The 19118-nt window shown below is 45.2% G+C and overlaps 1 protein-coding gene across 1 annotated transcript in view; it reads left to right on the top strand.

Annotated features, from left to right (window-relative positions):
- LOC121841318 (repetitive proline-rich cell wall protein 2-like) overlaps positions 1–19118 on the top strand; it is a 158255-nt gene that overhangs the window by 7383 nt on the left and 131754 nt on the right. The window contains exon 2 of the mRNA XM_042308667.1: positions 2491–2676. Coding sequence (XP_042164601.1) covers positions 2491–2676 — 186 coding nt within the window. The remainder of the gene's footprint in view (positions 1–2490; positions 2677–19118) is intronic.

Below are 19118 nucleotides of genomic sequence, written 5' to 3'. Positions count from 1 at the left end.
TGTCGCTTATTATCCCCGGTGTATTTATCCCTGTGTTTCCTGTCTCTCTGTACCAATGTATTTATCCCTGTGTTTCCTGTCTCTCTGTACCAGTGTATTTATCCCTGTGTTTCCTGTCTCTCTGTGCCAGTTTGTCTTGTTTGCCAAGGCAACCAGCAGTTTTCCTTGCTCCTATTTTTCCCAGTCTGTTTCTTTCTAGTCCTTCTGGTTTTGACCCTTGCCTGTCCTGACTTCGCACCTGCCTGCCTGACCACTCTGCCTGTTCTGACTACCAGCCTGCCTATCCACTTGTTCTGTTTTTGGGCTCTAATCTGTTTTTTGACCCCTGCCCGACCTGACCTCTGACCTGGTTTATAAACTCTCGCCTGTACCTGACCTGCTTTTGCCTACTCCCTTTGTTATAATAAATATTGGAGATCTACCATCTGCCCTTTGTGTCTGCATTTGAGTCTGGCTTGTGCCCTTATACAATGTTATTATAACACGTTATTTCGATACAAAGAAATTGCCAGGGGCAAATTGGGGGAGGTTCCTAACCACAGTATGGCAAAAAAGTATTTCTCCTCAGAAGGTTTAGAAATGCTTTTTACAGAGAGAGAAGATTAGTGTGGAAGGAGCATCTTCTACTTCGGAAGATGAAGAATTTTCTATATATAAGGATCATGTCTCTGTCAATTCGGAGTCTGGCAGTGAGTTTGAAGAAGAGGATGAGATTGCAAGAGAGCGCCAAGTCTTGGACCAAAAATCTCCCTTCTACCCCCAAGCCATAAGACTGCTGAACAATTAAGCAAAGGGCCACCGGATTATTTATATTGACCCCCCCTCCCCTCCATTTGCTTTTTACACTGCTGCTACTCACTGTTTATTTTCTATGCGTAGTCACTTCACCCCTACCTACATGTACATATTACTTTGACTAACCTGTACCCCTGCACATTGACTCTGTACCTGTACCCCTGTACATAGCCTCGTTATTGTTATTTTATTGTGTTACTTTTTATTATTTTTTTACTTTCATTTCTTCAGTAAATATTATATTAACTATTGAACTGCACTGTTGGTTAACCTCTTACGGCTGGGGGGGCAGTATTGAGTAGCTTGGATGAATAAGGTGCCCAGAGTAAACTGCCTGCTACTCAGGCCCAGAAGCTAAGATATGCATATTATTAGTAGATTTGGATAGAAAACACTCTGAATGATATCTGTGAGTATAACAGAACTCATATGGCAGGCAAAAAACTGAGAAAAAAATCCAACCAGGAAGTGGGAAATCTGAGGTTTGTAGGTTTTCAAGTATTTGCCTATCCAATATACAGTGTACAATTTGGTCCGATTGCACTTCCTAAGGCTTCCATTAGATGTTAACAGAATTTTGAACCTTGTTTCAGGCTTCTACTGTGAAGGGGGAGCGAATAAGAGCTGTTTGACTAAGGGGTCTGACAGAGTGCCGTGAGCTAAGTTAGGAGCGAACCCGTAAGAGTGAGCTATGTTCCTTTTCATTTCTAAAGACAAAGGAATTGTCCGGTTGAAACATTATTGAAGATTTATGTTAAAAACATCCTAAAGATTGATTCTATACATCGTTTGACATGTTTCTACGAACTGTAATATACATTTTTGGACTTTTCGTCTGTACTAAGGGCCTGCGCCTCTTGAATTTGGATTTGTGAACTAAAGGCGTGTGCATTCCGATGAAGATCATCAAAGGTAAGGGAATATTTATAATGCTATTTCTGACTTCTGTTGACTCCACAACATGGAGCGTATCTGTTTGGCTTGTTTTGATGCCTGAGCGCTGTACTCAAATTATTGCATAGTGTGCTTTTTCAGTAAAGCTTTTTTGAAATCTGAAACAGCGGTTGCATTAAAAGGAGAAGTATATCTTTAATTCCATGTACAACACTTGTATTTTCAACTAAATTTATGATGAGTATTTCTGTAAATTCATGTGGCTCTCTGCAAAATCACTGGATGTTTTGAAAGCAAAACATTACTTTACATAACGCGACAATGTAAACTGAGATTTTGGGATATAAATATGAACTTTATCGAACAAAACATACATGTATTGTGTAACATGAAGTCCTATGAGTGTCATCTGATGAAGATAATCAAAGGTTAGTGATTAATTCTATCCATATTTCTGCTATTTGTGACTCCTCTCTTTGGCTGGAAAAATGGCTGTGTTTTTCTGTGACTTGGCGCTGACCTAACATAATCGTATGGTATGCTTTCATGGTAAAGCCTTTTTGAAATCGGACGCTGTGGTGGGATTAACAACAAGTTTATCTTTAAAATGGTGTATAATACTTGTATGTTTGAGGAATTTTAATTATGAGATTTCTGTTGCTTGAATTTGGCGCCCTAAACTTTCACTGGCTGTTGTCAAATCGCTGTTGTCAAAAAGTTTTAAGGGCTTGTAAGTAAGCATTTCATGTTGTATTCGGTGCCAAATAAAGATTGATTTGATTGACCCTCAACCAGCCCCAGAACCAGCCCATCAGCAGCCAGAACCAGCCCGTCTACAGCCAACCCCAGGACCAGCACGTCAGCAGCCAACCGCAGAACCAGCCCGTCTACAGCCAGAACCAGCCCATCTACAGCCAACTCCAGGACCAGCCCGTCAGCAGCCAACCCCAGAACCAGCCCATCTGCAGCCAGCCCCAGGACCAGCCGGTCAGCAACCAGCTCATCAGCAGCCTGCAGGAAGAGAAATATGGATGTAAAATAAATAATTAAAAAGAATGGTCTTCTTACCGTTGAGCCACCCAATGTGATGTGATTAGAATGCAAGGCCGACGTGGATGGCGGTTACTCATGTACAGGACATACAGTCTTCTTTTGAACGGTTCATCCCAGACAACATCCAGAAAATCATTCTGGACTGCACTAATTTGGAGGGAAGGCGTGTTTTTGGAAAGAGATGGAAGGATGGAAGGAAATGGACCAAACTCGTTTATATGCGTACTTTGGAGTTCTAAACCTTGCTGGTGTTTTCAGATCCAATAGGGAATTCACAGAATCCCTGTGGGATGCAGAAACTGGCAGAGAACTTTTCCGCGCAAGAATGTCTCTGGAAAACGTCCACATTATTTCCAGGATTGTGTCACGTGTGCTCCCTCTCCGGCCTCTAGGTTACCAGGCTGTCAAAATAATTATGCTCACCTGGACTCTATCACTTCCCTGATTACCTTCCCTGTATATGTCCCTCCCTTTGCTTCCTTCCCCAGGCGTTACTGTTTCTGTTTCATGTCTGTGTGCTGTTGGTGTTTCTTGTTATGTTCCGTTTATTTATTAAAACACTCCCTGAACTTCCCAACTCTCAGCGCACATCGTTACAGATTGTCCGCTTCGATAACAGAGACACCAGAAAAGCTTTGGCGGCAGAGAGACAAGCTAGCTGCAATCAGGTCAGTGCAGAGAGACAAGCTAGCTGCAATCAGGTCAGTGCAGAGAGACAAGCTAGCTGCAATCAGGTTAGTGTGGGACAAGTGGGTGGACCGCCTTCCCCTGTTTCACAACCCTGGGCCCAATGTTACTGTTGATGAGCAGTTTATGCCATTTAGGGGCAGCTGCAATAAATTTAGGGGAAAAGCAATACCTATCCAAACTCTGTTGCGCGAGCAAAACTCATGTGACCACTTGAAGCGATGTTATCGTTCTGGCTCATTTTTCAAAATAAAAGCCTGAAACTATTTTTTAAAATTTTATTTTACCTTTATTTAACCAGGTAGGCAAGTTGAGAACAAGTTCTCATTTACAATTGCGACCTGGCCAAGATAAAGCAAAGCAGTTCGACAGATACAACGACACAGAGTTACACATGGAGTAAAACAAACATACAGTCAATAATACAGTATAAACAAGTCTATATACAATGTGAGCAAATGAGGTGAGAAGGGAGGTAAAGGCAAAAAAAGGCCATGGTGGCAAAGTAAATACAATATAGCAAGTAAAACACTGGAATGGTAGTTTTGCAATGGAAGAATGTGCAAAGTAGAAATAAAAATAATGGGGTGCAAAGGAGCAAAATAAATAAATTACTTAAATACAGTTGGGAAAGAGGTAGTTGTTTGGGCTAAATTATAGGTGGTGTCACGACTCCGACCGAAGGACACTCCCCTTCCCGTTCGGGTGGCGCTCGGCGGTCGTCATCGCCGGCCTACTAGCTGCTACTGATTATTTCCTCCCCCTCCTTATGTGTTGATTGTGTGCACCTGTTTTGAGTTAGGTAGTAGGCTTTATTAGTCAGCCGGCCCGCAGGGTTCCTTGTGCGGGATTAATTATTGTGATCGTCTGTTTGGTGTACTTATGTGCACGTCTATTTGGGATTTGTGTTTTCCCATTTTGTGGGTTTTCCCTGGACGGTTTAAGTCCCCCTGTTTGGGGCATTTGTTTGTTCAGTACGCCCTGTGTTTTGTGAGGGTTGGCTTATGTTCAGCGTTTGTGTCAGTGCATTAAAATAGCACTCCCCTGAACTCTCTGCTTCCTGCGCCTGACTCCTCACCCACTACACTCAGACCGTTACAGAATCCCGCACCCTGGAATGGAGTCAGCAGGAGCAACAGCCACTCCCCTCCCATCGATGGAAGAGAGGGTTCTACATCACACCACCGTTCTCCATCGGATTGGAACGGCGATGGATCTGGTGATGGAGAGAATGGACCGATGGGAGAGAAGCGGTCTCCTCTCCCTCTCTCCACCTTCGGCCCCTCTTCCTCAGGACTCCCCATCTCCCGATTCCAGCACCCTCCGTCTTACGCTCCCAAGGGTCTATGATGGAACGGCAGCAGGGTGCCAGGGGTTCTTACTCCAGCTAGAACTGTACCTGGCCACCGTCAGACCTACTCCCTCGGGAGCGGAGAGGGTGAATGTCCTCATTTCCTGCCTCACGGGTCGTGCTCTGGAGTGGGCAAATGCAGTTTGGAATGGCCCAGACTCAGCGAAGGAGCACTACCCCGAGTTTTCTCGCCGTTTCCGCGCCGTGTTTGACCATCCTCCAGATGGCCGAGCGGCGGGAGAACGACTATTCCATCTCCGGCAGGAGAAAAGGAGCGCCCAGGATTACGCGTTGGAGTTCCGTACCTTGGCAGCAGGATCCGGGTGGAACGACAGGGCCCTTATCGACCACTACAGGTGTAGTCTCCGGGAGGACGTCCGCAGGGAGCTAGCGTGTCGGGACACCGCTCTTTCCTTGGATGAGCTAATTGACATGTCCATCCGACTGGACAATCTGCTGGCGGCCCGCGGGCGTTCGGAGAGGGTCCTGTGTGTTCCACCACCCAGCACCTCCACTCCTGTTCCGATGGAGTTGGGAGGGGCTTTGCCGAGGGGTACCGGAGGAGGAGGCTCCCTCTGCACCAACTGTGGTCGGAGAGGACACACGGCCGATCGGTGCTGGGGGTCCGTCTGGGAGTCGAGATGGTAGGCGGAACATTTCTCGATCACCCCAGGTGAGTCAGCACCAAACTCACCCAGAACCCCTGTTGGTCACATGTTTGTCTTGATTTTTTTCTTAACTTTTTCCCCTCTTCCCAGCATAGGGCGCTAGTCGATTCAGGCGCAGCTGGGAACTTTATGGATCGCGGACTTGCTATTAAATTAGGTGTTCCGCTTGTGCCGATAGATTCTCCCTTTCCCGTGCACTCCCTAGATAGCCGGCCATTAGGGTCAGGGGTGGTCAGGGAGACCACAATCCCACTGGACATGGTAACGCAGGGGAATCATAGGGAGCGTATCAGTCTCTATATTATTGATTCGCCTGCGTTTCCAGTGGTGTTGGGGATTCCCTGGCTGGCCCGGCACAATCCTAAAATTTTGTGGAGACATGGGGTTCTCCAGGGGTGGTCAGAGGAGTGTTCTGGAAGGTGTCTGGGAGTTTCCGTCGGTGCCACCTCAGTGGAAAGTCCAGACCAGGGTCCCACAGTGTGCATTCCCCCCGAGTATGCCGATTTGGCAATCGCTTTTAGTAAAAAGAAGGCGACTAAATTACCACCACATCGACCGGGAAGGGATTGTGCGATAGATCTCCAGGTAAACGCTGCGCTTCCCAAGAGTCACGTGTACCCATTGTCCCAAGAGGAGACGTTGGCTATGGAGACATATATCACGGAGTCTCTGGGACAGGGGTACATTCGGTCCTCCATTTCACCCGTCTCCTCGAGTTTCTTTTTTGTGAAGAAAAAGGAGGGAGGTTTGCGTCCTTGTATTGATTATAGAGGTCTAAATGCCATCACAGTGGGGTTCAGCTACCCACTACCTCTCATTGCTACGGCAGTGGAATCCTTTCAGGGAGCGCAGTTCTTCACAAAATTGGATCTCAGGAGCGCGTATAGCCTGGTGCGTATTCGGAAGGGAGACGAGTGGAAAACCGCATTTAGTACCACATCGGGCCACTATGAGTACCGCGTCATGCCGTATGGGTTAAAAAATGCTCCAGCCATTTTTCAATCCTTTGTAGACGATATTCTCAGGGACCTGCACGGGCAGGGAGTGGTTGTTTATATCGATGACATTCTGATCTACTCAGCCACTCACGCCGCGCATGTGTCTCTGGTACGCAAGGTGCTTGGTAGACTGCTGGAGCATGACCTATACGTCAAGGCTGAGAAGTGTGTGTTCTCCAAACGAGCCGTCTCCTTTCTGGGTTATCGCATTTCCACCTCGGGGTGGAGATGGAGGGTGACCGCAGTAAGGCCGTGCGTAATTGGCCGACTCCAACCACGGTAAAAGAGGTGCAGCGGTTTTTGGGTTTTTCCAACTACTACCGGAGGTTTATCCGGGGTTTTGGCCAGGTAGCGGCTCCAATTACCTCACTGCTAAAGGGGGGCCCGGTGCGGTTGCAGTGGTCAGCGGAGGCGGACAGAGCTTTCAACAGGTTGAAGGCGCTGTTCACGGATGCACCCGTGTTGGCGCATCCGGACCCCTCTCTAGCATTCATAGTGGAGGTGGACGCGTCCGAGGCTGGGGTGGGTGTGCCGTGCTATCACAGCGCTCGGGTACGCCACCAAAACTCCGCCCCTGTGCTTTCTTCTCCAGTAAGCTCAGCCCAGCGGAGCGTAACTATGATGTGGGGGACCGGGAGTTGTTAGCGGTGGTCAGGGCTCTGAAGGTGTGGAGACACTGGCTTGAGGGGGCTAAGCACCCCTTTCTCATCTGGACCGACCACCAGAATCTGGAGTATATTCGGGCAGCTAGGAGACTGAACCCGCGGCAGGCAAGGTGGGCCATGTTTTTACTCGATTCCGGTTCACTTTATCATATAGACCGGGCTCCCAGAACGTGAAGGCGGACGCACTGTCCCGCTTTTACGACACGGAGGATAGGTCCACCGAACCTACTCCCATCCTTCCGGCCTCAAAGCTGATGGCACCGGTGGTATGGGAGGTGGACTCGGACATCGAGCGGGCGTTACGGGCTGAACCAGCGCCTCCTCAGTGTCCGGCGGGGCGGAGGTACGTGCCGCTTGGTGTTCGGGACCAACTGATTCGGTGGGCTCACGTCCTACCCTCCTCGGGTCACCCTGGGGTGAGGAGGACAGTAGGAGCCTTCGGGGAAGGTATTGGTGGCCTACCTTGGCTAAGGACGTTAAGGTTTATGTCTCCTCCTGTTCGGTATGCGCCCAGAGTAAGGCTCCTAGGCACCTGCCTAGAGGGAAGTTACAACCCCTCCCCGTTCCACAACGGCCATGGTCACATCTATCCGTAGATTTCCTGACCGACCTTCCCTGTCTCAGGGCAACACCACGGTTCTGGTGATTGTGGATCGGTTCTCTAAGTCCTGCCGTCTCCTCCCGTTGCCCGGTATCCCAACGGCCCTACAGACTGCGGAGGCATTATTCACCCACGTCTTCCGGCACTACGGGGTGCCGGAGGACATCGTTTCTGATCGGGGTCCCCAGTTCACGTCCCGAGTATGGAGGGCGTTCATGGAGCGTCTGGGGGTCTCGGTCAGCCTGACCTCCGGTTATCACCCTGAAAGTAATGGGCAGGTGGAGAGAGTAAACCAGGAGGTGGGTAGGTTTCTGCGGTCGTACTGCCAGGACCGGCCAGGGGAGTGGGCGAGATACATCCCCTGGGCGGAAATGGCCCAGAACTCATTGCGCCACTCCTCTACTAATGTGTCCCCCTTTCAGTGTGTGTTGGGGTACCAGCCGGTCCTGGCACCGTGGCATCCGAGCCAGACCGAGGCTCCTGCGGTGGAGGAATGGGTGCAGCGCTCCAAAGAAACCTGGAGGGCCGTCCAGGAATCCCTTCAACAGGCTAGTGGACGGCAGAAAAGGAGTGCTGACCGCCACCGCAGTGAGGCCCCCGTGTTTGTACCAGGGGACAGGGTCTGGCTCTCGACCCGAAACCTGCCCCTCCGCGTGCCCTGCCGGAAGCTTGGGCCGCAGTGTGTAGGGCCGTTCAAAGTCCTGAGGAGAATAAACGAGGTGTGTTATCGATTACAACTCCCTTCCTATTATCGTATTAACCCCTCGTTTCATGTGTCTCTCCTCAGGCCGGTGGTAGCTGGTCCCCTACAGGACGGTGAGGTGCTGGAGGTCCCTCCTCCCCCTCTGGACATCGAGGGGCCTGCAGTACCTCGTGGACTGGGAGGGGTACGGTCCGGAGGAGAGGTGCTGGGTACCCACCAGGGACATTTTGGATCCGTCGATGTTGAGGGATTTCCATCGCCTCCATCCGGATCGCCCTGCGCCTCGTCCTCCGGGTCGACCTCGAGGCCGGTGTCGGCGCGCTGCGGGAGCCACGCGTCAAGGGGGGTACTGTCACGACTCCGACCGAAGGACACTCCCTTCCCGTTCGGGTGGCGCTCGGCGGTCGTCATCGCCGGCCTACTAGCTGCTACTGATTATTTCCTCCCCCTCCTTATGTGTTGATTGTGTGCACCTGTTTTGAGTTAGGTAGTAGGCTTTATTAGTCAGCCGGCCCGCAGGGTTCCTTGTGCGGGATTAATTATTGTGATCGTCTGTTTGGTGTACTTATGTGCACGTCTATTTGGGATTTGTGTTTTCCCATTTTGTGGGTTTTCCCTGGACGGTTTAAGTCCCCCTGTTTGGGGCATTTGTTTGTTCAGTACGCCCTGTGTTTTGTGAGGGTTGGCTTATGTTCAGCGTTTGTGTCAGTGCATTAAAATAGCACTCCCCTGAACTCTCTGCTTCCTGCGCCTGACTCCTCACCCACTACACTCAGACCGTTACAGGTGGGCTATGTACAGGTGCAGTAATCTGTGAGCTGCTCTGACAGTTGGTGCTTAAAGCTAGTGAGGGAGATAAGTGTTTCCAGTTTCAGAGATTTTTGTAGTTCGTTCCAGTCATTGGCAGCAGAGAACTGGAAGGAGAGGCGGCCAAAGAAAGAATTGGTTTTGGGGGTGACTAGAGAGATATACCTGCTGGAGCGTGTGCTACAGGTGGGAGATGCTATGGTGACCAGCGAGCTGAGATAAGGGGGACTTTACCTAGCAGGGTCTTGTAGATGACATGGAGCCAGTGGGTTTGGCGACGATTATGAAGCGAGGGCCAGCCAACGAGAGCGTACAGGTCGCAATGGTGGGTAGTATATGGGGCTTTGGTGACAAAACGGATTGCACTGTGATAGACTGCATCCAATTTGTTGAGTAGGGTATTGGAGGCTATTTTGTAAATGACATCGCCGAAGTCGAGGATTGGTAGGATGGTCAGTTTTACAAGGGTATGTTTGGCAGCATGAGTGAAGGATGCTTTGTTGCGAAATAGGAAGCCAATTCTAGATTTAACTTTGGATTGGAGATGTTTGATGTGGGTCTGGAAGGAGAGTTTACAGTCTAACCAGACACCTAGGTATTTGTAGTTGTCCACGTATTCTAAGTCAGAGCCGTCCAGAGTAGTAGACCTTGAGGAAGCGTTAAGAAAATGAATCTGGTTGATATCCCTTTAAATGGAGCAATGGGAGGCTATGGAACATGGAGTTTTCAAAATAGAAGCCACTTCCTGGTCTGATTTTTCTACGGGTTTCACCTGTAATATCAGTTCTGTTATACTCAGAGACAATATTGTGACAGTTTTGGAAACTTTAGAATGTTGTCTATCCTAACCTGTCAATTAAATGCATATTCTAGCATCTGGTCCTGAGAAATAGGTAATTTACTTTGGGAACATCATTTTTCCAAACATAAAAATAGTGCGCCCTAGCTTCAAGAGGTTAATTAAAATGGTCAGCGATAGGCTTGGTGATGATAGGAGCACCAACCTTAAAGGAGTAGGGTCTAAACCATCGGACCCAGATGGTTTTTGGGGTCAAGTTTCAGGAGCACCTTTTGCACCTCGGACTCAGTGACTGCCTGCAGGGAGAAACTTTGTTGGGGGGCAGGGGGAAAGAGGAAGAAGCATTGGGGCTAGTCGCATTAGAAGGGGTGGGAGATGAGGAAATGTTGGACGGGCACGGAGGCATGGCTGAGTCAAATCGGAATCCTGACTTAATGAAGTGGTGATTAAAGAACTCAGCCATGTGCTTCTTGTCAGTAATAACCCAATCATCAACGGTAAGGGACATGGGCAGCTGTGAGGAGGGTTTATTCTCCAGGTCTTTAACTGTTTTGCATATGTTCTTGGGGTTAGACCCACAGAGAGAGAACAGTAACTATCTTTGGCCTTCCGGATAGCCTGAGTGAACTTATTTCTCATTTGCCTGAACGATAGTCAGTCAGCCTGAGTATGCGTGTGCTAAGCCTTTCGCCAAATGCAATTCTTGAGGTGGAGTAACTCTGCAAGATCACAGTGGAACCAGGGGCTGAACATGTTTTTAATTCTCATTTTCTTTACGGGGGCGTGTTTGTTAACAATACCACTGAAAATATCAAAAAAATAAGGTCCAAGTGTGTTTGACAGAGGGGATCAAGCTGATTCTTTACCATTTTACAGAGGCCAGTTCTTGAAGGAAGGCTTGTTCATTAAAGTTTTTTAGCAACCTGTATGACAAATCAATACAGGTTGCTTCAAAAACAGGCTGTAAAACAGTGAAAACTAAGGTCATTACAGAAAACACCAGATTGATACCTATCAGGATTATTTGTGAGGATAACGTCGAGGCAGCATAACAGCTTCTACCCCCAAGCCATAAGACTCCTGTAATCAAATGGCTACCAGACTATTTGCATTGTCCTCCCCCGCTACTCTCTGTTAATTATTTATGCATTGTCACTTTAACTCTACCTACATATACATATTACCTCAATTACCTCGACTAACCTGTGCCCTCCACATTGATTCTGTACTGGTACACCCTGTATATAGCCTCCACATTGATTCTGTACTGGTACACCCTGTATATAGCCTCGCTACTGTTATTTTACTGCTGCTCTTTGATTATTTGTTATTTTTTACTTATCTATTTTTTACTTAACACTTATTTTTCTTAAAACTGCATTGTTGGTTAAGGGATGATCAAGTCAGCATTTCACTGTAAGGTCTACACCTGTTGTATTCGGCGTATGTGACAAATAACATTTGATTTGATGATTTGATTGTTTTTTTTCTCAGAAACTAATACTGCTACTGCATGGAAATAGTGGCCATTGTTGAATAGTAATGGAGCTTTGATTCCGAAGGAAATGCCTAGGGACAGTATTCAAAGTGCACATTTGATTCTGAAGGAAACGCCTAGGGGTAGTATTCAAAGTGCACAAACTATATATTCACTTTTTTGCTTACTTCCTAAACAAACTTCTTGATTGAACACACATTTACCATTAGCCATTTAATTTGAACTCTGGTGTATTTTTCCCTCTGGCATTAAGTCTTCACAAGTATTATTCAGTCTAAGAACAATTAAATAGTAATTTGATTAATCTATTTCCATCTAGATCTGTTATGATTATGTTGGTTAGGTGTTCATTATCTACTGTGGCATAACTACTTTTTCTTGTTTTGTACAATATGTCTTTTAAAAAACATGTGCATGATGTTGTCAACTGTAAAGTACAAAAATATGGATTTTAATTTTTTTTGTATACTAAGGGCCACACATTTTTCAATTTAGTGATTGAAAGGATGAGATCAAGATCTGAACCACAGAAATACATTGTGTGGCATTTCCATTTGAAATGGCCAATTAAAAGTGCTATGATGTAATTTGAGTTTTCGTTATAGATACAAAGGTCTCTGTTTTTACCCAGACTAAAATCCTGTTTTATAGAAAATAAAGAAAACAGTTTCTTCTGATCTTTACCCTTGCTTGTCTAAGACCTCTGTCTCTCCTTTTCCTTCAGTTGCAACAAATTCAATCAATACAACAACAAAAAAAATGAAAACATATTGAATGTATTCACTGAATATGCAGTGAGCACCAAATGGGACTGGTTCAGGGTAAAATCACTATTGAAGAATAAAAACATTCATTGCTATCAGAGTTCGCCCATATTTTTTGTTTCTTGCTTATTCTACCATAACATGTCTCGTACAGCGCAGTGCACAGCATAATGTATTGGTGGCACACAGCATTGCAGCCTCTTCATGTTTCCTTACTTGGTATACCATATTGTTGCATGTCTGTGGAGGGAGAGATGGAGGGAGAGAAGGCAGCATGTGTGTTTGCTCTGAAAGGATTAGGAAGAACTGTTACAGATCACTGAGTTCCCTATAATAATACCAGGCAGATAGATGATTCAACTGTTATTTCCACTTAATATGTTTCCTAGGAGTGGGCCAATATTGTGTGATTCACTGTTAATATTTCCTTGTGCATAAACAGAGCATTTATTTTTAGAGCAGTTTAAAAAATTAAAAAATGTATCGCCAGATGTTACAAAGTTAGGCATATGAATAGCTGGGCCACTAAACCACAGTTCAGTATTCCAGACAGTGTTGTCTGACCACTCACACTCTTGGATCATTATAAATCGGAGGAGACAGAGGTCTTTGCCTGGCATTGATAGGAGCCGGTGGCCTTTGCAAGCCTGTTGTGCGCCTGCGTGTGAGTGTTATCATGAGTGCGTGAGAGAGGGGTTAGATCCATAAGTAGTGGCCAGTGGCCTTTGCACGACCTTGAAATGTGTAGTACCAAACCTCTGCATTATGTATCTAAAGAGCCCAACACAAAGATAGTAATCACTGCTATCTATCGAACTGAAACCCACCCAATCGCTTTGTAGCTTACCGCCTCAACAAAAAGGCCACAGAGTCACTGAAAAGGTTTCCGCTAATATTCCATACAAATGTGAAGTTGGCCCGATCACCCTGGCTAATAAATCCATTCATGTGATTGGAGGGAAATAATTTTCGGTTCACCTTACAACAATACTTGTATTGCTGATAAATGTGAAGTGGTAGCTTTTATAGTGGGGTGTATAGTGTCGCATATAAGGCCCTTTGTGCCTTTCAGTTCACCATTTCCTCAGGGCTGTCATTACTCATCAATCTCACTCAATATACGTCACTTTTTAAAGTATATTTGACGATCTGGTTTGAGAGATTATTCGATAAATGTATGAACAACAAAAAATATGGAAACACATTATTTTGTGAGATTCCTGTATCCACTATTACCATAGATCTAGAACCGACAGACCCTGTATCTACTATTACCATAGATCTAGACCCTATAGAACCTGTATCTACTATTACCACATCTCTAGACCCTGTATCTACTATTACCATAGATATATACCCTATAGACCCTGTATCTACTATTACCATAGATCTAGACCCTATAGAACCTGTATCTACTATTGACCACATATCTAGACCCTGTATCTACTATTACCATATATCTAAACCCTATAGACCCTGTATCTACTATTACCATAGATACATACCCTGTATCTACTATTACCATAGATCTAGACCCTATAGAACCTGTATCTACTATTACCACATATTTAGACCCTGTATCCACTATTACCATAGATATTTTCCCTTTATCTACTATTACCATGGGTCTAGACCCTATTGACCACATATCTAGACCATATATCTACTATTACCATAGATCGATACCCTATATCCACTATTACCATAGATCGATGCCCTATATCCACAATTACCATATATCTAAACCCTGTTTCTAGGTCTAGACCCTATAGAACCTGTATCTACTATTACCATATATCTAGACCCTATAAACCCTGTATCTACTATTACCATAGATAGAAACACTATATCTACTGTTACCATACATCTAAGCCCTGTATCTATTATTACCCTATATCTACTATTTAGATGGATCTAGACCCTGTATCTACTATTAACATAGATCTAGACCCTATAGACCCTGTATATACTATTTCCACATATCTAGACCCTATAGACCCTGTATCTACTATTACCATAGATCGAGACCCTGTATCTACTATTTTCACATATCTAGACCCTATAGACCCTGTATCTACTATTAACATAGATCTAGACCCTATAGACCCTCTATTACCATAGATATATACCCTATATCTACTTTTACCATATGTCTAGACCCTATATCTACTATTACCATAGATCTAGACCCTATAGAACCTGTATCTACTATTAAATCAAATCAAATCAAATTTTATTTGTCACATACACATGGTTAGCAGATGTTAATGCGAGTGTAGCGAAATGCTTGTGCTTCTAGTTCCGACAATGCAGTAATAACGAACAAGTAATCTAACTAACAATTCCAAAAAAACTACTGTCTTATACACAGTGTAAGGGGATAAAGAATATGTACATAAGGATATATGAATGAGTGATGGTACAGAGCAGCATAGGCAAGATACAGTAGATGATATCGAGTACAGTATATACATATGAGATGAGTATGTAAACCAAGTGGCATAGTTAAAGTGGCTAGTGATACATGTATTACATAAGGATGCAGTCGATGATATAGAGTACAGTATCTACGTATGCATATGAGATGAATAATGTAGGGTAAGTAACATTATATAAGGTAGCATTGTTTAAAGTGGCTAGTGATATATTTACATCATTTCCCATCAATTCCCATTATTAAAGTGGCTGGAGTAGAGTCAGTGTCATTGACAGTGTGTTGGCAGTAGCCACTCAATGTTAGTGGTGGCTGTTTAACAGTCTGATGGCCTTGAGATAGAAGCTGTTTTTCAGTCCACATATCTAGAACATGTATCTACTATTACCATAGATAGAGACCCTATATCTACTATTACCATAGATATATATCCTGTATCTACTATTACCATATATCTAGACCCTATAGAACCTGTATCTACTATCACCATAGATCTAGACCCTATAGAACCTGTATCTACTATTGACCACATATCTAGACCCTGTATCTACTATTACCATATATCTAAACCCTATAGACCCTGTATCTAATATTACCATAGATATATACCCTGTATCTACTATTACCATATATCTAGACCCTATAGAACCTGTATCTACTATCACCATAGATCTAGACCCTATAGAACCTGTATCTACTATTACCACATATCTAGACCCTGTATCTACTATTACCATATATCTAGACCCTATATCTACTATTACCATATATCTAGACCCTACATCTACTATTGCCATAGATAGATACCCTACATCTACTATTGCCATAGATATATACCCTACATCTACTATTACCACATATCTAGACACTATATCTACTATTACCATAGATCTAGACCCTATAGAACCTGTATCTACTATTACCACATATCTAGACCCTGTATCTACTATTACAATAGATCTAGACCCTATAGAACCTGTATCTACTATTACCACATATCTTTATTTATTTATTTATTTATTTTATTTCACCTTTATTTTTAACCAGATAGTCAAGTTGAGAACAAGTTCTCATTTACAATTGCGACCTGGCCAAGATAAAGCAAAGCAGTTCGACACATACAACGACACAGAGTTACACATGGAATAAAACAAACATAGTCAATAATACAGTATAAACAAGTCTATATACGATGTGAGCAAATGAGGTGAGATAAGGGAGGTAAAGGCAAAAAAAAGGCCATGGTGGCAAAGTAAATACAATATAGCAAGTAAAACATTGGAATGGTAGATTTGCAGTGGAAGAATGTGCAAAGTAGAAATAAAAATAATGGGGTGCAAAGGAGCAAAATAATAAAATAAATAAAATAAATACAGTAGGGAAAGAGGTAGTTGTTTGGGTAAATTATAGGTGGGCTATGTACAGGTGCAGTAATCTGTGAGCTGCTCTGACAGTTGGTGCTTAAAGCTAGTGAGGGAGATAAGTGTTTCCAGTTTCAGAGATTTTTGTAGCTCATTCCAGTCATTGGCAGCAGAGAATTGGAAGGAGAGGCGGCCAAAGAAAGAATTGGTTTTGGGGGTGACTGAGAGATATACCTGCTGGAGCGTGTGCTACAGGTGGGAGATGCTATGGTGACCAGCGAGCTGAGATAAGGGGGGACTTTACCTAGCAGGGTCTTGTAGATGACATGGAGCCAGTGGGTTTGGCGACGAGTATGAAGCGAGGGCCAGCCAACGAGAGCGTACAGGGCGCAATGGTGGGTAGTATATGGGGCTTTGGTGACAAAACGGATTGCACTGTGATAGACTGCATCCAATTTGTTGAGTAGGGTATTGGAGGCTATTTTGTAAATGACATCGCCGAAGTCGAGGATTGGTAGGATGGTCAGTTTTACAAGGGTATGTTTGGCAGCATGAGTGAAGGATGCTTTGTTGCGAAATAGGAAGTCAATTCTAGATTTAACTTTGGATTGGAGATGTTTGATGTGGGTCTGGAAGGAGAGTTTACAGTCTAACCAGACACCTAGGTATTTGTAGTTGTCCACGTATTCTAAGTCAGAGCCGTCCAGAGTAGTGATGTTGGACAGGCGGGCAGGTGAAGGCAGCGATCGGTTGAAGATCATGCATTTAGTTTTACTTATATTTAAGAGCAATTGGAGGCCACGGAAGGAGAGTTGTATTGCATTGAAGCTTGCCTGGAGGGTTGTTAACACAGTGTCCAATGAAGGGCCAGAAGTATACAGAATGGTGTCGTCTGCGTAGAGGTGGATCAGAGACTCACCAGCAGCAAGAGCGACATCATTGATGTATACAGAGAAGAGATTCGGTCCAAGAATTGAACCCTGTGGCACCCCCGTAGAGACTGCCAGAGGTCCGGACAGCAGACCCTCCGATTTGACACACTTAACTCTATCAGAGAAGTAGTTGGTGAACCAGGCGAGGCAATCATTTGAGAAGCAAAGGCTGTCGAGTCTGCCAATGAGGATGTGGCGATTGACAGAGTTGAAAGCCTTGGCCAGATCAATGAATACGGCTGCACAGTAATGTTTCTTATCGATGGCGTTTAAGATATCGTTTAGGACCTTGAGCGTGGCTGAGGTGCACCCATAACCAGCTCTGAAACCAGATTGCATAGCAGAGAAGGTATGGTGAGATTCGAAATGGTCGGTAATCTGTTTGTTGACTTGGCTTTCGAAGACCTTAGAAAGGCAGGGTAGGATAGGTATAGGTCTGTAGCAGTTTGGGTCAAGAGTGTCCCCCCCTTTGAAGAGGGGGTTGAACACAGCTGCTTTCTAATCTTTGGGAATCTCAGACGACACGAAAGAGAGGTTGAACAGGCTAGTAATAGGGGTGGCAACAATTTCAGAAGATAATTTTAGAAAGAAAGGGTCCAGATTGTCTAGCCTGGCTGATTTGTAGGGGTCCAGATTTTGCAGCTCTTTCAGAACATCAGCTGACTGGATTTGGGAGAAGGAGAAATGGGGAAGGCTTGGGCGAGTTGCTGTGGGGGGTGGAGGGCTGTTGACCGGGGTAGGAGTAGCCAGGTGGAAAGCATGGCCAGCCATAGAAAAAGGCTTATTGAAATTCTCAATTATGGTGGATTTATCAGTGGTGACAGTGTTTCCTATCTTCAGTGCAGTGGGCAGCTGGGAGGAGGTGTTCTTATTCTCCATGGACTTTACAGTGTCCCAGAATTTTTTTTAGTTAGTGTTGCAGGAAGCAAATTTCTGCTTGAAAAAGCTAGCCTTGGCTTTTCTAACTGCCTGTGTATAATGGTTTCTAGCTTCCCTGAACAGCTGCATATCACGGGGGCTGTTCGATGCTAATGCAGAACGCCATAGGATGTTTTGGGGTTGGTTAAGGGCAGTCAGGTCTGGGGAGAACCAAGGGCTATATCTGTTCCTGGTTCTAAATTTCTTGAATGGGGCATGCTTATTTAAGATGGTTAGGAAGGCATTTAAAAAAAATACCCAGGCATCCTCTACTGACGGGATGAGATCAATATCCTTCCAGGATACCCCGGCCAGGTTGATTAGAAAGACCTGCTCGCTGAAGTGTTTCAGGGAGCGTTTGACAGTGATGAGGGAAGGTCGGTTGACCGCTGACCCATTACGGATGCAGGCAATGAGGCAGAGATGGCTGAGATCTTGGTTGAAGACAGCAGAGGTGTATTTAGAGGGGAAGTTGGTTAGGATGAAATCTATGAGGGTGCCCGTGTTTAAGGCTTTGGGGAGGTACCTGGTAGGTTCATTGATAATTTGTGTGAGATTGAGGGCATCAAGCTTAGATTGTAGGATGGCTGTGGTGTTAAGCATGTTCCAGTTTAGGTCGCCTAGCAGCACGAGCTCTGAAGATAGATGGGGGGCAATCAGTTCACACATGGTGTCCAGAGCACAGTTGGGGGCAGAGGGTGGTCTATAGCAGGCGGCAACGGTGAGAGACATGTTTTTAGAGAGGTGGATTTTTAAAAGTAGAAGTTCAAATTGTTTGGGTACAGACCTGGATAGTAGGACAGAACTCTGCAGGCTATCTTTGCAGTAGATTGCAACACCGCCCCCTTTGGCAGTTCTATCTTGTCTGAAAATGTTGTGGTTTGGGATGAAAATTTCAGAATTTTTGGTGGTCTTGCTAAGCCAGGATTCAGACACAGCTAGAACATCTGGGTTGGCAGAGTGTGCTAAAGCAGTGAATAGAACAAACTTAGGGAGGAGGCTTCTAATGTTAACATGCATGAAACCAAGGCTATTACGGTTACAGAAGTCATCAAAAGAGAGCGCCTGGGGAATAGGAGTGGAGCTAGGCACTGCAGGGCCTGGATTCACCTCTACATCGCCAGAGGAACAGAGGAGGAGTAGGATAAGGGTACGGCTAAAAGCAGTAAGAATTGGTCGTCTAGAACATC

This window comes from Oncorhynchus tshawytscha, linkage group LG29 (genome assembly GCF_018296145.1).
Source record: "Oncorhynchus tshawytscha isolate Ot180627B linkage group LG29, Otsh_v2.0, whole genome shotgun sequence".
NCBI classification, from domain to species: domain Eukaryota; kingdom Metazoa; phylum Chordata; class Actinopteri; order Salmoniformes; family Salmonidae; genus Oncorhynchus; species Oncorhynchus tshawytscha.
The sequence above is the reverse complement of the archived record's forward strand: the minus strand, read 5'-3'. Positions and strand labels throughout refer to the sequence as shown.